This window comes from Calliphora vicina, chromosome 3, assembly GCF_958450345.1.
Source record: "Calliphora vicina chromosome 3, idCalVici1.1, whole genome shotgun sequence".
Taxonomy (NCBI): domain Eukaryota; kingdom Metazoa; phylum Arthropoda; class Insecta; order Diptera; family Calliphoridae; genus Calliphora; species Calliphora vicina.
In genome coordinates, this window is record NC_088782.1 from 76,660,890 (window position 1) to 76,679,685 (window position 18,796).

General features: G+C 29.3%; 1 protein-coding gene across 1 annotated transcript; it reads right to left on the reverse strand.

Annotated features, from left to right (window-relative positions):
• Nucleotides 1-2,192: 2,192 nt before the first annotated feature.
• Fie (Fire exit) lies at nucleotides 2,193-16,040 on the reverse strand. Its single transcript, XM_065504814.1, has 4 exons — nucleotides 15,694-16,040; nucleotides 15,246-15,630; nucleotides 15,018-15,154; nucleotides 2,193-2,400 (listed from the first exon to the last, which is right to left on the reverse strand). The coding sequence occupies exons 1-4, from the start codon at nucleotides 15,811-15,813 to the stop codon at nucleotides 2,311-2,313; spliced, it is 732 nt and encodes a 243-aa protein (XP_065360886.1). The 5' UTR covers nucleotides 15,814-16,040; the 3' UTR covers nucleotides 2,193-2,310.
• Between the last annotated feature and the right edge of the window lie 2,756 nt (nucleotides 16,041-18,796).

Sequence of the window (18,796 nt, forward strand, 5' to 3'; positions counted from 1 at the left end):
GTGATTTTGTAAATTTGATCAGAAGTAAATTTTTATTTATGTTGTTAGGATGTGTCACTGTACCGTTTATACCTGCTGTGTTATTAAATTGTTTCTCAGGTACTATATTTTAGTCGAATTTTAATTTTAGTGGAATATAACTCCTTAGGTTACTACCACAAGTGGCGAATGAGGGTATATATGTATATGTTTGTCATTCGATTGAGCTATGTCCGACTGTATGTCTGTATAAAACACGCTCACGTCCAAAATACACAAACAAACTTAGTTAACTTTCAAGAAAAGCAGTTTGGTATTGAAAACCAGCAAAATCGGTACAGTAGATCCAAAGTTATGAACAACCTAAAAAAAAGATAATTTTCACATATTTTTTGTTGTTTGCAGATAATACCATACAATTTTACACTCGTTATTTTTATGATAAAAGAACTACTCTGTTGAAAATTATAAGAATCGGTTCATGATTTCTCCTAGCCCCCATACAAATTTCTTCCCGAAATATGGAGCTATGATCTATAAATGCCTACAGAATTGCAGTATGCATACCAAATTCAGCAGAAATAAGTTTCGTGCTAAAAGAAATCACAAGACTAAATTTTTCTTGGATCGGTCCATATTTGACCATAGCCCCATATAAAGTTCACTTCCGGAAATCACTTAAACACGCATAAATATCTTATAAATAACGCTATTGAGTTGAAATTCGACACAATATACCAAAATCTCTGTACCGAATTTTATGATGATCGGCCCATAATTGGATATAGGTCCCATATAGGGACCACTTCCGAAAAAAACATATTAATCTGCATAAATATCTAAAAAATATAAATTGGAGAAAAGCCCATGAAAATATCTCTCTATTTCTAAAATATCTCTATCAGTTCAAAAGTTACTGAGTTTTAGCCGATGAAAAACGATCCTAATCCAATGTGGGCCATACACGCCAACGTCTTCGGCACTTTAATTTCCTTCTTTTGGAATATAATGTTATTATATTTACCCCCTGTCTATACTTGATAAATTTTTTTCATGAGAAACGTCAAAAATGGTTGTCAAGATAAAAAATTATCAGGTATAGTCTCCATTTATTAGTATTATTGCTTCGTTATGAAAAAATTGTTAGTCTTGACAACAAATGTCATTTATTGTTATCATAAATATTTGTCAAGTATAGACAGGGGGTCGGCGCTGCTCATACTAAGTATTACTTTTTTGAAATACATAAATAAAAACTTTTGAAAACAAAATAAACAAATGAAAACATCAAAAACCTCTGTTTAGGGTTATGGCACCATATATCGAGGAGTTACGACTATGGCGATATGGCAAGACTCGACTAATTGCACCTTAAATATGTACTTAGTTAAACAAAATGAACTAGATAAGTATGTTATATGATCGTGTATTTACATATCTGTGTATATTGGATGTATATAGAATTTTATTGTATCTTTTATTATTTGAATAATTTCCTAAATCAGTTACATTGACTTGTAAGTGCATATTTGCTATTTGTTTTCTTTTTATAATATTCTTTTAAAATATCTACATATGTATTTGTATATCATTTGGAAGGTCAGGATAGATTATTACACAAGTACATAAATAGTATATCGATTCTTATTACTTGATCTTCAAATACTATAAACATATGTATGTATATTCATAACACTGCTCCAAAGAAAGTCCTTATTGTATACGAAATAAGATTAAGAAAAGTTTCATCTGAATATTTCTGATAAAAAATTTATGCAACAATAGATATTATTTAATTCTAATTCAGAACTATGTATGTCGATTGTTTTATAATTTATATTCGTATTGTTGCAATGGTATCTAAACTTTATTTACAATACGTCAAGACTTAAATTAAATGAAAAATGCTTTCTTTGAAGATCAGTGTGCATTGATACTCCATATACTTTAAGATTATATTGAATTTGGTTGTATATAAATTTTTATAATTATTTTTCTTTTTTTTTGTTTGCCTTTACAACAATTATTTATCACACCATTATTTCAACTCGTTTTTCACAGTGAATTACCAAATTATTTGTGACTTTTTATGATCTATAATTCGCAAAAACTAAATATAAATACGCATAGATTGCATTCTGCAAAAAAAAAAAAAAAACAATTCATAATTATGAATTATGTATTTGAAACTGAATCTTTAGAGATCTCTACCAAAATAATCATAATGCTAAGTATATAAATTGTTTGAGGAAAACATTAATTGTTAAATGATTTGATCAAGTAAATTTTGGTGAAAAACAAGTAAAAATATAATTTATTATCTATTTAAAATCAATAATTGCCATCGGGTGCTTCGGTTAAAATGTGTTTATAGCCATTGCTGCCTAAATACATATTTTCCCGCCTGAAATGAAAGGGGACCTGAAAGAATAAAACAGAATTTTAAGTTAATAAATTAGTAAACATTAAAACACATACAATTTAAAATGTTTAAATTTAGTTAAAAGTTCTTTACAATTGACTACCGACTACGCAATAAATACTGAAAATTAACAAATGCCATATATACGCAAGCCTCATAATAGAAATATTTCTCGCAGTTATTCTAAAAATATAACCCCCTGTCTATACTTGATAAATTTTTATCATGATAAACGTCAAAATGGTTGTCAAGACAAAAAATTATCAGGTATAGTCTCCATTTATTAGTATTATTGCTTCGTTATGAAAAAATTGTTAGTGCTTTTGCTAAGACAACTTTGTCTTGACAACAAATGTCATTTATTGTTATGATAAATATTTGTCAAGTATAGACAGGGGGTAATGCCTTACAAAATATTTTAAGGCCCCCGTTGAGGGTTGTCACTTTTTCAGTATCAAGTGTGTTTAATTTCATGATTCTAGGTTTATTATTAGAAAATATTCTAAAGACAAATTACAAAAATGTCCAAAATTGTGGATTCTCACTCATTTAAGATTAATATTATGTTTCTAGGTTCATGGCTAAAGAAAATTAAAATATTAACATTAGTTACCCATCCGTATTTTTTTTATTTATCCATTAGTATAGGCAATACAAAAAGTTGCATTAGAAGGAAGTACCACTAATTGCGGATTCTAACTCATTCAGAATAATTTTTGTTTAATTTCATGATTATATGTCCATTACCATAAATGTATTAAAGAAGTACCACTGGGAATAAAGAAAATATACTATAAAGCACCCACATGTGGAAAGTACCATTTGAATAAAGAAAAAGTACCATAAAGTCTCCGCCTTAAATTTTTACTTACGCAGGATCATATAAGAATGTTTAATTATAGCTAAAGAAATTTTATAAAATTCAAAAAGTACCATTAGAATAAAGAAAAACAGTATCATAAACCACCAATTATGGATTCCCACTCGCATCAGATCCATATAAGCTTTATTTCATGTCTTTATGTTCATTGGTGAAGAGAATACAAAGAGTATCATTCTAGTAATGTTACATTATAATAAAGAAAAAGTAGCATAATTCACCCACTTACGACCACATATGCTTAATTTCATGTTTCTAGGTCAATTACTATAAACAATTCAGAAAGTATCATTAGAAGAATGAAAATGAATTAGAATATAGAAAAAATACCATAAATTTGTGTTTGAACATTTACTCACTCAGGACCATATATGCTTAACTTCAGATTGTATATCAAATTTTATTATTGTAGTAAATTCAAAAAGTACCATTCGAATAAATATGGTATTAGTTATGAATTCTATAAGTATGCGCCAAATTGTTTTATTATAGAATTTTCATCAAAATATTTTTATATGGAAAAATTCCATCAAGTTTTCGAACTTCAATTTTACTACCACTTTTTAAGAAATGAGACCCAAATTTGCCGACTAATTACCGAGGTTTATCGCTGATCGACACACTCTGCAAGACCTTTAATACTATAATGCTGAATCGTATTACTGAATGGATTGACAACAATAACAAATTAAATGAATACCAAGCTGGATTCAGAAAAAATTATTCAACTGTGGACAACATCTTCAACCTTGTAAATATTGTACATTTAAACCTCAATAATGGTAAAAAGACATACGCTCTTTCGTTGACTTTTCTTGTGCATTTGATACTATACCAAGATACCTGTTTATTTTATAAACTCTCTTGCATGGGATAATCATCTAAAATTATAAGAATTTTACAATTAGCATATGATAGTATTTATAGTCGAGTGTGGGAAGGTAATGATTCATTTCTCTTATTTTCATTGTATCTCAATAATTTACAAGATATTCTACCTGGTGGTGTAAATGTAGCGGATATAAATGTGAAGATTTTACTTTATGCTGACGATATCGTTATTCTTTCGTAAACACTGGATTACAAGTTATGATTGATGCTCTGCATAGTTATTGTCTCACATGGCGCTTAAAAGTTAACCTTAATAAATATAAATTAAAAAATAATTGTCTTTCGCTCTGGAACAAGAATCTCCTCTAACCTAAAGTGGTATTTTGGTGAAGATAATATAGAAATTGTAAATAGTTATAAGTACCTTGGGGCCAATATTGCATAAACTTGTCATTTAAAAAACAATTAGCTATTAATTCAACCTGGTCCAAATTAAACTTAAACCACCCAAAAATCTCGAAAAACAACAAACTTAAAATATTTGAAGCTGCTTCCAGATTCATTATGTTTTACGCTGCACAAATGAAGTTGAAAATTTGTTCAGATTTTTTATAAAAAATATGCTATATTTACCAAGTTCAACACCTAACTATATGATATATCTGGAAACTGGTCTTTGATTACATAAACAGAGTCTTAAAAATGCAACAAAGCAGACTTCCACGTATAGTACTTGCGGAGAAGGTTATAGCCTTTAATGTGTATTGGGCAAAATAATGGTCAACTATATGTCAAACTCTACAATTTTCACCAGTACATCCTAGCTTGCTCAGCACACACTATAAACAAATATTAAATCTATTAAAAATAAATGAAAGAAATACTAATATGCATCTAATTCACAATTTCACGATCTGTATTCTAAACTTGATTACAATCTTTCAGCAAGAGCAACCAGTTTAATTGTACGAGATCGTGGTGAATTACTTGATATTAATGCAAGAGCTTTTAGAAATGACTCAGTTGCCATATGCACAATTTGCAATCTGGATGAAACTGAAAACACGCAGCATTTCATCGGTAAGTGTCCAATTTATAATCAATTTAGATTTAAATATTTTGGTAAAACACAATTAAACACACTATGCGACAAATAGTAGGGTCAGTTATCGGTTTGTTAAAAAGTTATACGTGTCCCGGCGTTTCGCTGGGTCAGGTCTAGGAATCGAGATATATCGATTTGATGTTAATATGTATTAGGGTATTCAATTAATCGGGTTTCTGGTTTAATCGGTTAATCGAGCAAATAATTAATCGGGGTATAGATTTAATCCGTTAATAATCGGTTAATTTTAAATTATTCGATTAACCGAATAATTTATATTTAAATTTTAAAGTGAAAAAAAACCACGAATTTTATGTACTTATTTAAGTATTTTATTACTAAAATGAACAAAAACATAAAAAATAAACGAAACATAACAATTCAACCAAAAAGTAAATAATTTTCTTTAGTTTTAATAAAACTCGACTTGGAAAAAAACTCTCTCGAAAAAACTAAAGTAAGGCATGACAAATAATATCCAATATCTGAGTTATTTTTTTTAGTTTTTTTCTAAGCATATAAAATCTTCCATTATAGCATTGAGGTCCTTTTGGATTTTTTTTAGATTTTAAATACTTTTAATAATTTCGATAAGTTCTGATAAAAACTCATTTCAGTAGTGTTTCCAGTTTCGTTTATTATAATGTTCTCATTCGACAAATACATGTCGATGGCTTAATATGGAAAGGTTGTATCTCGTTTTTTTCTAATATACATATTCTGGTAGACAAAACTCAAGTATACCTCCCTTAAAAAATTCAGTTTTCTATGTTGAAGAATAACAGATTTACAGTAATTTAAAAAAACCCTAACTCATTTCAAAAATTGTTTGAAAAAAAAACCCTTAACTCATTTAATGTTTCTTTTCTAAAAGTATTTTTTGATATATTACAATTTTTTAGTTGTTAGTATTTGGCTTTAATTTTCACATTTTATTGAAATAGGTAATGTTGTATTTGAATTAAAATGGAAAAATAAATACAAAAAAAATATATTAAAGTGCAAAAAAACAGAAATTTCGGTTAATCGGTTAATCGACACAAATTAATCGGTTTATTTGTTATTCGAAAATCGGTAATTTTGAATTATTCGAACAGTTAACCGATCAAATTTAATCGGTTAACCGATTAACGGTTAACCGATTGAATACCCTAGTATGTATCGTATAGGAACAATTTTATTTTTTTATTCCTTTTTCATCCATTTTGACCATCTAAATGTCCGAATATCGCAAAGTTATGTTTAGTAAAGTGATTAAGCTCAACACCAGCTACAACATAGTCAATAAAGAAAAGTGGTATTTTTGGTTTTCACTGATTGGAACCCTGGAAAATCAGTTCTTCATAATTTTTTTTGTTAGTTATCTTACAAAACTCAATTAAAATCATCTAATACTGTACCCAAAGAAAAAATATAGTTGTACTAGTTCTATAACAATAGTATGGTTACTTTAATTATGTATATGATTGCGGTAATCATAATATGTTTAAGTTACCATTAATATAATTGTAGTAATCATATATGTATATGATTGCTACAATTATATGTATGGTAACTTAAACATATTATGATTACCGCAATCATATACATAATTACAGTAACCATAATATTGGTAAAAAAAACTTGTAAAACTTATGAAATTGTTATGGTAAACATGTACAGCTATATTTTTTCTCTTAGTTGAGTATTAGATGATTTTAATTGAGTTTTGTAAGATAACTAACTAAAAAAAATTGACTATGTTGTAGCCGGTGTTGAGCTTAACAACTTTATTCAACACTAGCTGACCCGGTGCGCTTTGCCACCCCAATTAGAAGAGTGAAATAGTTCTATTAAGTCTCCCTTTGTGAATCTGATTGTAAATGTCTAATTTCATATTTCTGGGTCCATTATTATAGAAAATGCAAAAGAAAGTTACCACTAAAGTCACCTTTTGTGAATTCAAATTCATTCAGAATCATGTGTGCCTAATTTTAAATTTTTAGGTTTATTATTATAAAATATTCAAAAAGTACCATTGCAATAAACAAATAGTACCATTGATTATCACTTTTGAATTCGCACTAACTAAACCATAACCCGTCAAGTTTGAATTTTAAATTTGTATAGCCTTTCCTATATTATCAACTAATTTTGTTTCTATAACAATTAATATTTAAAAATTATCACAAAACCGAAACCGCGGTTTTGAAATTTTTCGGTTTTTTGGAAACTCTAGGTCCGTTATTATAGTAAATTCAAAAAAGTACCTATGAGAACAAAGAAAAAGTACCAAGAAGCATAGCTGCCAGATTTGACGATTTATCGTCATTTTGACGATTTCTGGTTTCAAAAATAGCAATTTGACGATTTGACGATTTCTTTCTCGAAAATGACGATTTTCTGCATTATGAAAATATGGTACTATTTTATGAAATAGTTAAAGAATTTTCTCATTTTGTTGGTGAATATTTAGATTTTGAACTTTGTCAATTAAAATTTTTAGATTTTAAATCAATTTTTGTAAATAAATTACTGAAATAAAACGTAAAAATTCTAAAGCACCTTTTTCTATTTTGACAAAATTTATTCAGAATATAATAACATCAATTGAAATCGCCAAGCTTGAATTTATGCTTTAATCTCAGGCATTATTACCTTCCAAATAATGGACCAAATGCTATATTTTAATGAAATTATATTTAAAAAGTAATGTCAGATATTGTTCATTATAAAGATTATAGACATTAAATTCTATTTTGTGTTTTATTTAAAATTAAAAAAACTTCTGAATAAAACCTTATATTATAATTAAATTGAGCTTTACTTTTTTATTTTAGTGATCCCTTATTTATAAACTTCAATTTTAAGAAATGTTTTTGATAAATGTGATGTTTTCGTTCACTTTTTAAATAGAAATTTAAAATTCCTGTTAGAATTCTTTACCTTTTTAATTTTCCGATTTTTTTGACGATTTTTAAAATTCGAAATGACGATTTTTGTCTTTTTTATAGGGATATTGACGATTTTTTCCCAAATTCATCTGGCAGCCCTGCCAAGAAGTATGGCCTTGAATTTTCACTCACTTGGGACCATAGATGCATAATTTCATATTTCTATTAGAATATATAAAAAGTACCAAAAAGCCCCCACTTGTGGCTTCCCACTCACTTCCATATAGGGTTTTTAATTTCCCGACCTTTTTTGATTCCCGGGAATCCGGAAATTTTTTTCTACATTCCCGGGTACCCGGCTATTCCCGAAATATATAATGATACTGTAAATTTTATATAAAAACTTAGTGTTATAATTATTAAATATCAGAGCTTCGAATTAATTAATAAAATTTGAGCTTAATTCACTAAAATCTTAATCCGTAATTAAAAAATGTCAGCAGTTCACTCCATAAATCCATTCCTAGCATTTAATTTTTTAGATTCATTCCAAAGCCTATGTTTAAACTGAATTAATTTTAAAGTTAATTAATCAGCCTTATCATGTAAGGCGTAGTCGTTTTACAACAACGACAGTTTCGACTTAAATTAATGAAACAGGTTGAATAATTTCTTTAATCTAGTACGAATGATAAGGCTAAATAACAGAATTTATTCAAACTTTGAATGATTAAATTTTTGTTAAATCAAATCATTTACAAAATTAATTGAAAAAATTGTCTTAAACCTTTTTGTACTAGATTTTAATTGAAGAAAAATTTAATCATTTAATAAATTTTTGAAGCTATTTTGTTATGGATTTGAAAAAGAAATTTAAAGAAATTAGAATTCTTCAATAAGAAATAAATTCTATAAATAAAGAATTCTCTTTTTAAATTTACATACGAAAAACCCCAAATAAATAATAATAAGAGGTCTTGATATTGTCAAGATATAAGCAAAAAAATGTAAAAAAACTTTTCACTGTTTTTTGGTGAAACAAATAGAGTTCTAACTTGTTTTCTATGTATTTTTGTCAGTTTTAAATTCCCGGGATTCCCGACTAAAAATCCCGGGAATCGGGTAGTGAAAAATTGGCAAAATTCCCGGGAAATTTGTACCGGGAATTCCCGGGATAAAAACCCTACTTCCATATAAACTTAATTTAATGGTTTTAGGTTAATTGGTGAAGAAATTACAAAAAGTCGTATAAAGAAAAAGTACCAAAAAGTTTATCTCTAGAATTCTCACTCACTTAGGACCATATATGCTAAATATCATGTTTCTAAGTCCATTATTATAGAAAATTCAAAAAGTACCATTATAATATAGAAAAAGTACCAAAAAGCAGTCACTTGTAGATGCCCACCAACTCTGGCCCATGTAAGCTTTATTTCATGTTTCTAGGTTCATTGGTGAAGAAATTACAAAAAGTACCATTCTATTAAAGAAAAAGTACCAAAAAGTCTATCCCTAAAATTCACACTCACTTAGGACCATATATGCTTAATTTCATGTTTCTAAGTCCATTGTCATATAAAATTCAAAAAGTACCATTAGATGAATAAAAAAAGTACCTATAGTTCAGTTCTCACATTTTGGTACCTAAATATTGTACCCTATTCCTAACACAAACTTCACTCAGTTACATGTCAGCTATTTTTAATGTCGATAAGTGAAATAATTTAAAATATTAAAAAAAGTACCATTAGGAGAAAATGTCCCTTTTCTTCCTTGGAACAATCAAGTTCGAACTTTAAAAATATTCCATTTTGCCAAAATTGTTTATGCTACAGACTTGTCTCAAAATATTAAAATCTGTGTTAATGTGCCCAAGAAAAAATATGTTTTAAAAAAAGTACCAAACCGTTTACCCGGATTTGGCCCAATATACACCTTGGCACTCGAGTTTCAAATAACACCCTGTTAGTTAATTTTTGTACGAATCCTGGAACCAATGTTAAAAAATTATCAAAATTGGCTTAATAATTTCAATAAAATGTATTTTCCCGATTTTATCCCCTTTTTGGTACCTTTTTTATCCCCATTGCTTTGGTAAAATTTAATTCAAATAAATTTCTGTATCGTGGTGGGAGCTCATAATAAAATATTCGTATGTCTATGTCAAATTATAGAAAAACATATTTTATGAAAAAGTACCAAAAATAAACACAATTTTTATCCCTTAAGGTTTCGAATTTCCAAAAAGTACCAAACTTATATTTTTTATTTTTTGTTAGTTAAAGAATACGATTTAAAATTTGTTTCTATGTTTATTGCTTTAAAAGATACATAGGGTGCAAAAAAAGTACCAAAATACAGTTTTTACCCGTTTTCTCCCCTAAAAGTTTCGAATTTCCAAAAAGTACGAAACACCTGTCAGCTTATTTTTTAAATGGAGTCACATGCTATTTTAAGTTTTTTTGTATCTTTATTAGTTTTGAAGATATAAGGTTACCGAATTTACCCGTTTTACCCCCTAAACGTTCGAATTTCCAAAAATCCCTTCTTATCGGATCGTTTTGGGGAGGGAGGAACTCACAGTTAAAATTTCGTGATTCTAGCTTCAGCCGTTTGGGCTGTGCGATGATGAATCAGTCAGTCAGTCAGTCAGTAACGTTACTCTTTTATATATATATCTAGATAACTTTGCGATATTCGGACATTTAGATGGTCAAAATGAATGAAAAAGATAAAAAAAATTACATACTAATTTCAAATCGATATATCTCGATTCCTAGACCTGGCCCAGCGAAACGCCGGGACACTTATAACTTTTTTTTACCTATCTAACATTTCCCGGTGGGCAGAACCCCCGCCGATCACTGATCCTTCTATTTGTCGCATAGTGATATTAATGAAGTTTTAAATTTACTAAATGGCATAAACCCATATTCTTTATATAAATACCTTGAAATTTGCATAAAGTATAGAAAATTAATAATAAATGAATTTGATTTTGAATCTCCTCTACAAAATTTTAAAAATAGTTTGTAATTGTAATAAAAGAAACATGATAAATTAATTATAATTAAAAAAGAAAATAAAAATAAAAATACTATTACTAGAATAGTGCCAATCTGGCTCACAACAATTATGTTAGGCCTAATATAGATTAGTAAAAACTTTGTAAACTACCTGAAATGTACAAAATTTACTTATATCTGAGGAGCCGCGGAACAAAAGGTACTTTTTCGCATCTTATTAAAAATTGTTTTTTTTTGGTATTTTTATAATATTTGGGTTGAAATCTTCTAGAAACAGTCAAGTCAGCAAATTTTTTTTAATTTTTTTACTAAGTTCTAAGGTTCTAAAAAAATGTGTACTGAATAAAACGTACAACACTAGTATAAAACGAAAAGAAAAAATTATTTTATTTCAATGTGTAATTGGTTTATATATTAGATCAGGATTAAAAACATTCATTTAAAATATTATCGTTAAAAGAATCTAATAAAAAACATACTTTTTAATTTTGTTTTTAACAAAACGTATTTTTTTCTTTGTTTTTTAACAAAAGGTTCTTTTTCCGATATTAAAATGGTTTTATATCAAACATCCTTAACATTTAATGTGGTGACTTATGGCAGAGATGTATCTATTGATAAGTAAGAAACTTGTTACCATTTCCAGGTTCATGCTGATTTTTAAGGGGGCGAAATAAATAAAACTCATTTTCCCAAAAATTTTAAATGTGCGAAAAAGTACCTTTTTTTATATGTATATGGGGGATTTCATGTCAAGTGAACCAACTTTTGAAATCGATGTCTTCCGATCGGGATGAAATTTGCACCAAGGTTAGCTCTATTGGATAGTAACTCAGACACAATTTTTCAACAACATCGGTCGAGAACTCTCTGAGTTATAGGGGGTAAAATTTTGACAATTTGGTCAAACAGGGGTTTTTTCTTATCCATGTAACTTATTACCTATTGTTCTTAGCAAAATGTGTTCCAAATAGTATAGATAGCTATTTCTTCGATCTTTCGAAAAAAAAATATTTAAAAAAAAAAATAAAAAAATTTTAATATTTTTTTTCCGAAATCAAAAACTTTTTTGACTTTTTTTTAAAATACGCTATTTTTTTTTTATTTTTTTTTTTTTCTTAAAATAAAGTTTAGATATTTTCCTTGAACACCTACTTGGTCGCTTAGTGGGATGCGAGTGGGATATCTATCAAAATAAATATTTTGTAACTCAAAACATAAAATTTTTGACTTTTTTTGCAAAATCAAAAACTTTGTTGACTTTTTTTTTCAAAATGGACCCTTTTTTAATCTTTTTTTTTTAGGTCAAACAAAAGCTTAGATATTATCCTTGAAGACCCTTTTGGTCGCTTAGTGGGATGCGAGTGGGATATCTATCAAAATAAATATTTTTTAACTCAAGACTTACAATTTTTGACTTTTTTTTTGCAAATACGATTTTTTTTTCCAAATGGGCCCTTTTTTTAAAATTTTTTTTGTAGTCAAAAGAAAGCTTAGGTCCATTCCTTTAAGATATTTTTAGTCCCTTAGTGGGATGCGAGTGGGATATCTATCAAAATAAATATTTTGTAACGCAAGACATACAATTTTTTAATTTTTTTTTGCAAAATCAAAATTTTTTTCCAATATGGGCCCTTTTTTAATTTTTTTTTTGCTCAAAAGAAAGCCTAGGTCCATTCCTTTAAGATATTTTTAGTCCCTTAGTGGGATGCGAGTGGGATATCTCTCAAAATAAATGTTTTAACACAAAAATTGTATGTCTTGAGTTACAAAACATTTATTTTGATATATATCCCACTCGCATCCCACTAAGCGATCAAAACCATCTTAAAGGAATAGGCCTAAGCTTTCTTTATAGCAAAAAAAAAAATTACAAAAAGGGCCCATTTTAAAAAAAAGTCAAAAAAGTTTTTGATTTTGCCAAAAAATCAAAAATTGTATATCTTGAGTTACAAAATATTTATTTTGATAGATATCACACTCGTATCCCACTAAGGGACCTAAAATATCTTAAAGGAATGGACCTAAGCTTTCTTTTAACTAAAAAAAAAATTTTAAAAAAGGGCCCATTTTGAAAAAAAATTCGAATTTGCAAAAAAAAAGTCAATAATTGAATGTCTTGAGTTACAACATTTTTATTTTAATAGATATCCTACTCACATCTTCCTAAGTGACAAAATAGGTCTTAAAGGAAAAGACCTAAGCTTTCTTTTGAGCAAAAAAAATTTTTAAAAAAAAGTCCCATATTGGAAAAAAATTTCGATTTTGCAAAAAAAAATTAAAAAATTGTATGTCTTGCGTTACAAAATATTTATTTTGATAGATATATTTTTATATATATATAAAGAAAAACATCCACAATGCAACTACTTATAGATTCCCACTTGCTCGGGTGGGTCCATGTATGCTATAGCACATAGAAAAGGTAACATTCGAATAAAGAAAAAGTACCATAAAGTTCCTGCTTTGAGTTCTAATACACTTATGACCATATATGCATAATTTCATGATTCTAGGTCTATTATTATAGAAAATTCAAAAGGTACCATTGGAATAAAGAAATAGTACCATAGAGGCCCCATTTGTGGATTCCCACTCACTCGGATCCATATATTAACGAAAATTCAAAAAAGTACCATTAGTAGAATGAAAAATTACCTATAATTCACTTCTCACATTTGGGTATCTAAATATTATTAAATATTATCCACTATGCCTAACGCTTACATAATTCAGAAAGTATATTTTCCTTCTTGAACACTGGTTAAGTTTGAAATTTAAAAATACTCCATTTTGTCAAAATTGTTTGTGTTACAGATACGTTTCAAACGATTCTAAATATAAACTGTACTAAACTTGGCACTCGAGATCCAAATAACACTATGTTAGTAAATTTTTCTATGATTGGATTTCAAAATTTAATTAATAACACTATGCAACAAATGAAGACTTTTGGAAAAACACAAGATCATGAAAGTATAGGTTCGACTCTACTACCAAAGGGTAGTAAAACCCTATACTCAGTTTGTCCATTTTGGTGACCGATTTTTTTATGGACCCCCAAAGTTTCTGAAAATCAGTGGGGCCTCTAAAAAAAGGTGTCATCAGTTTTTGGCTAACAGATAATTCAGACTTTGTGATACGGCTTATTTATGTAGAGTGACTAGACACATTCAGAACGCATTGATATGTTCTCAAGAGTTGTTCAACTTTACCGTAGCTACAACTTTGCTAAATATTGTTAGTGATAAATTAATTCTTCCTATATTTTTTCAACAAAAGTGCACGAAAAAGCTATATTTTGGAAAAAAATTTAACAAAATTTATTTGGCAGACTCTTAGCTATATTATTGCCATATAAAGTTAAGCCGTCTCACAAAGTCTGAATTAGCTGTTAACCAAAAACTGATGACACCTTTTTTAGAGGCCCCACTTATTTTCAGAAACTTTGGGGGCCCATAAAAAAAATCGGTCAACAAAATGGACAAACTAAGTATAGGGTTTTACTACCCTTTGGTAGTAGAGTCGAACCTATACTGTCATGATCTTGTGTTTTTTCACTGTCTCACTGTGTAATTTCCCGTTTTCAATAACAAGAAGAGAAAATCGGGAAATATTTGGATCCACTGTTATCAAAGAACTGGAGTATGGTGGGTAAAAATGTTGAAAATTTGGCCTTTGGGTCAGAATTAGGAACATCAGAATTCATTTTAGAGGTATGGTTACTTGGGCAAAGTTTCTTATTTTGATCCCTAGAATACGTTTTTCCTTGTCACCTTGGCGATGTTTTTGCGTTCCTACAAATCGATCCGCCCTAATGTGCATGTATTGTATGAACTTTTAGATAAATTGTGCCGAATAAATTTTATTTAACGCTTTTTTGCTTAACGAGAATACTTACCGTTCCAGGCGCTGGACATGGTATGGCTACAGTGGCTATTTCCCGTAGTTTGTTCATTAGACGTATGCTGTGATAGAAGCAATAAATAATGTACCACATTGTTGCATCACACACGAGAACAGTAGCTGACATAATAACTAAAATAATTATTAAAAATTAAAGATTGTTATTTCATAATCGACAATGAAATCGATAAAACACCTCCGAAAGGTAATAGAATCAACTTACAGAAAAATAATTTGCCAACTGTATGCTCAACTAATTTACCATCCGATATCCAAACGCTGAAGACTATTCCGCCAATAAAGAAGGCTACCTGCAGTATCAACCATATCAAAACGAATTCCTCACGACTCTTGTAGATGCCAATCAGTAGGCCAATGGCACTCAGCAAATACACGGCAGAGCAACAGACCAACGAGAAGGCAAAGACCCGTGATGTCATCGTGACGTCGTTGGCAAAGTGAAAACGTATGCGGTTCAATATCAAGTCCGGCAGACTGTAGTACGCATTGTCACGTTGATCCTCCATGTCGGCAATCGCCCTTGAGTTGGCCTCCTCGATATGAATGTAAGCCAGTATCACAATGAACAACAGAATATTTGCAATTAGCTATTAAAGACATGAGATGCATTAAAATGGCAAAGGACTTTAAATGCAGATTGTTGAACTTACAAACTGATTAATGCAAATGAGAACAGCTGACAAACGTATGTGTTTTGGTCTTATCGGAGACTTTAAAATCTCCAGTATGCGTTCCAAGTATCCAGGACGTATTTGCTCTGGCAACAACATTCTGGTTAAGTTTTCCTTAAATTATTCGTTTGAAATTTATTATCACTAATTCGATATTAATTTGTATTATTTTTTTTGTTAAAATCTGTTGTTACTCAACAATCTTTGCAAATATAATTTCCAATTCAGTTGTTTTTTTTTCTTTTTGCCTTATTTTGACGTAAGTGGACAAAGTTTGTTTAATCAATAACTGAAATTCTTATTTGCGTTTTTTCTCTCCTTTGAGTCTGCTTTCACAGTGTTGTTATTTCGCATGAGTTTATAATGAATGGAGCCGTTAATTTTCTGCTTTCCTTTATTTTTGTTTAAATCCACGTGAATATGTTGCAAACTTCTTCCTACATATTTATTTATTTATATATATGGTTTTTATTACTTATTTCTACCTTGATGGTCCAATCTACTTTAAGCTTTCATTTAACTTTTTCGTCGTTTCTTTAAGAGCTTTCATCGTGACGTATACTTAATATTAATTTAAAATATTTTAATAGACATGCGCTATACATAGCGTGGCCAAAAAGCTGAATTTTGTAGAAATTGTTTTGTAAAGGGGTTTTTATTATTATTATTATAATTAGTATGAAAAGCGAAATTTCTAAATAAATCGTATATTTTATACTCAATATATAGTTATTCAGAGTATGTGTACTAAGTAATATTAATTTTTAAAAAAAATTATGCATTCGTTGTAAAATCACCAATTCCCGAACTATCATAATTAGAATCACTACTGCTCCAAGCTGCTTCATTTAGTTTGTATTTGACAGCCATTGATAGCAGACTACCGCGTGACTTGAGGAGAAAACAGAAAAGAATCATCACTCAAATACAGGCTCATCTTGATAAATGCTATGGGAATTCTGTCTGCACTTTCTGGGCAAACAGTTAAGGTCGCGATATGATGTTGGCAGATCGAATATGGAAAGTGCGAGAGATTGTGGAAGCATCTCACATGGCTCAATGGTTTCAATTTTCAATGATCACTTGGATATGAGAAAGCTTTCCGAAAGATGGCTGCCGCATTTGCTCACTATCGGATGCACACATGTGCAGTTTCCATGGAAATAATTCATGAATTAGACGACGAATTGTTCCCTCTTCCGCCCTATTCCCCAGATTTAGCGCGGGTGACTATTTCTTGCTTCCAAACCTTAAGAAGTGGCTCGGCGGAAAGAGATTTGGTTCCAATGATGAAATGATCTCACAAAAAAAAAAATATTTTACGACCTCGAAAATCTTATTTTTTTGTAAAGGGCACCATACACTATCAAAATGCTTGATGTCATTTTCGTGTACGTGTAATTTTATGCTTTGATGTAAACTTGATTGATGACTCGTCAATCTGCATTTTATTTTTGATTTTGTAGTGTTAACACCAATAGCGGGAATTATAATTAATTTTTATTTGAACTAAAATGTATTTAAAAATATCAATATCGGATGTTGAGAATAAAGAAAAAAACGAAAATAATAAGAGAAATATGTAATAAAAAAAGTATTCTCTTCATCCGACACACTCATCAACCTCACGTCTTGAAATATTTTTGTAAATGACTTCGTGATTGATGAGAAAACACCATACACTATCAAAAACTGACATCAAGCATGCTAAAAATCTAAATTTTTTTGATTTTCTATCAAGCTTTGTCGGTGTCACACATACAAATACGTATTTTTTAGAGGGTGCTGTGGCTTAATTGGTTAGCGCGTTTGATCATTAAGCATGATATGGTATTTGTGGCCTGGGTTCGATTCCCAGCCGCTGCCAATCAACAACATCAGTTTATAATAATTATTAGTTTACTAATAACTAATATTTATCACAGCGCCCTCCTTCGGTGGTATAACACTAAAACGCCACCGAAGTAAAATAATAAAATAAAGGTTGTTGGCTTGACTAAGGCGCCATCTCACCACCAGAGGCGCTGCAACCTGCACTAATAACAAACATAACGCGCAATTGCAGAGTTGTTAAGTAAAAGCTTTTCTCCTCCTTTCACCGCCTTTTCCTCTACACTCTATCCCCTTTCCAAAGAAAGTAACACATTTATATATAGGCATAATTAATTGCCTGAGTGTTACTTCTCTTTTTTTTTAAAAAAAAAAAAAAAAAAAAAATTTGATAGTGTATGGTGCCCTTAAGGAATAACAAAATTTGAGAAACGGTGAACAAAGTGTATTGACCTCAGAGGAAAATGAAATAATTTTGTATCCAAAAACATGTTTTACATTCAAAAAGTCACGAACTTATTTATCCGCCCTCGTATACATAACATGACCAATCATCAAATATAGACCAAGTTTTCTTTTTTAAGAATTAATAATAATAAAATGCAAACTAGATTTTCAGTTCAAGTTAGGTTGAATATTTGGGTAGTAAAAACTATTCTAAATATACATCAGTTAAATAATTACACGCAGAGAAAAAATATAGTTGGGCATGGTTACTGTAACCATTTCAATATTGTTACAAGTTTTTTAACTATATTATAGTCACAGTAACCATTTAGATGATTGTGGTAACCATAATATGGTTAACTTACGATTCGCATGATTGTCTCAACCATATATATGGTTACAGTAAACATATATATGTTTGTGACAACCATTTATATGATGAAGGACTTATCATATTATGGTGCTCTCGGCTTAAGGCTTATCATAATCTGAGAACAACATATTACGATAAAATTATTCATCATAAATATGGTTGCCACAAACATATATTTGTTTACTGTAACCATATATATGGTTGATACAATCATGTGGATCGTAAATTAACCATATTATGGTTACCACAATCATGTAAATGGTTACTGTGACTATAATATTGTTAAAAATCTTGTAACACTATATAAATGGTTACAGTAACCATGCCCAATTATATTTTTTCTCTGCGTGTACACAAAAAATAATTGCTTTTGTCCATTGATTTTTTTAAATATTTATTGAATCTTTCTTTTAAGAAATTGTCAGTAAGTAT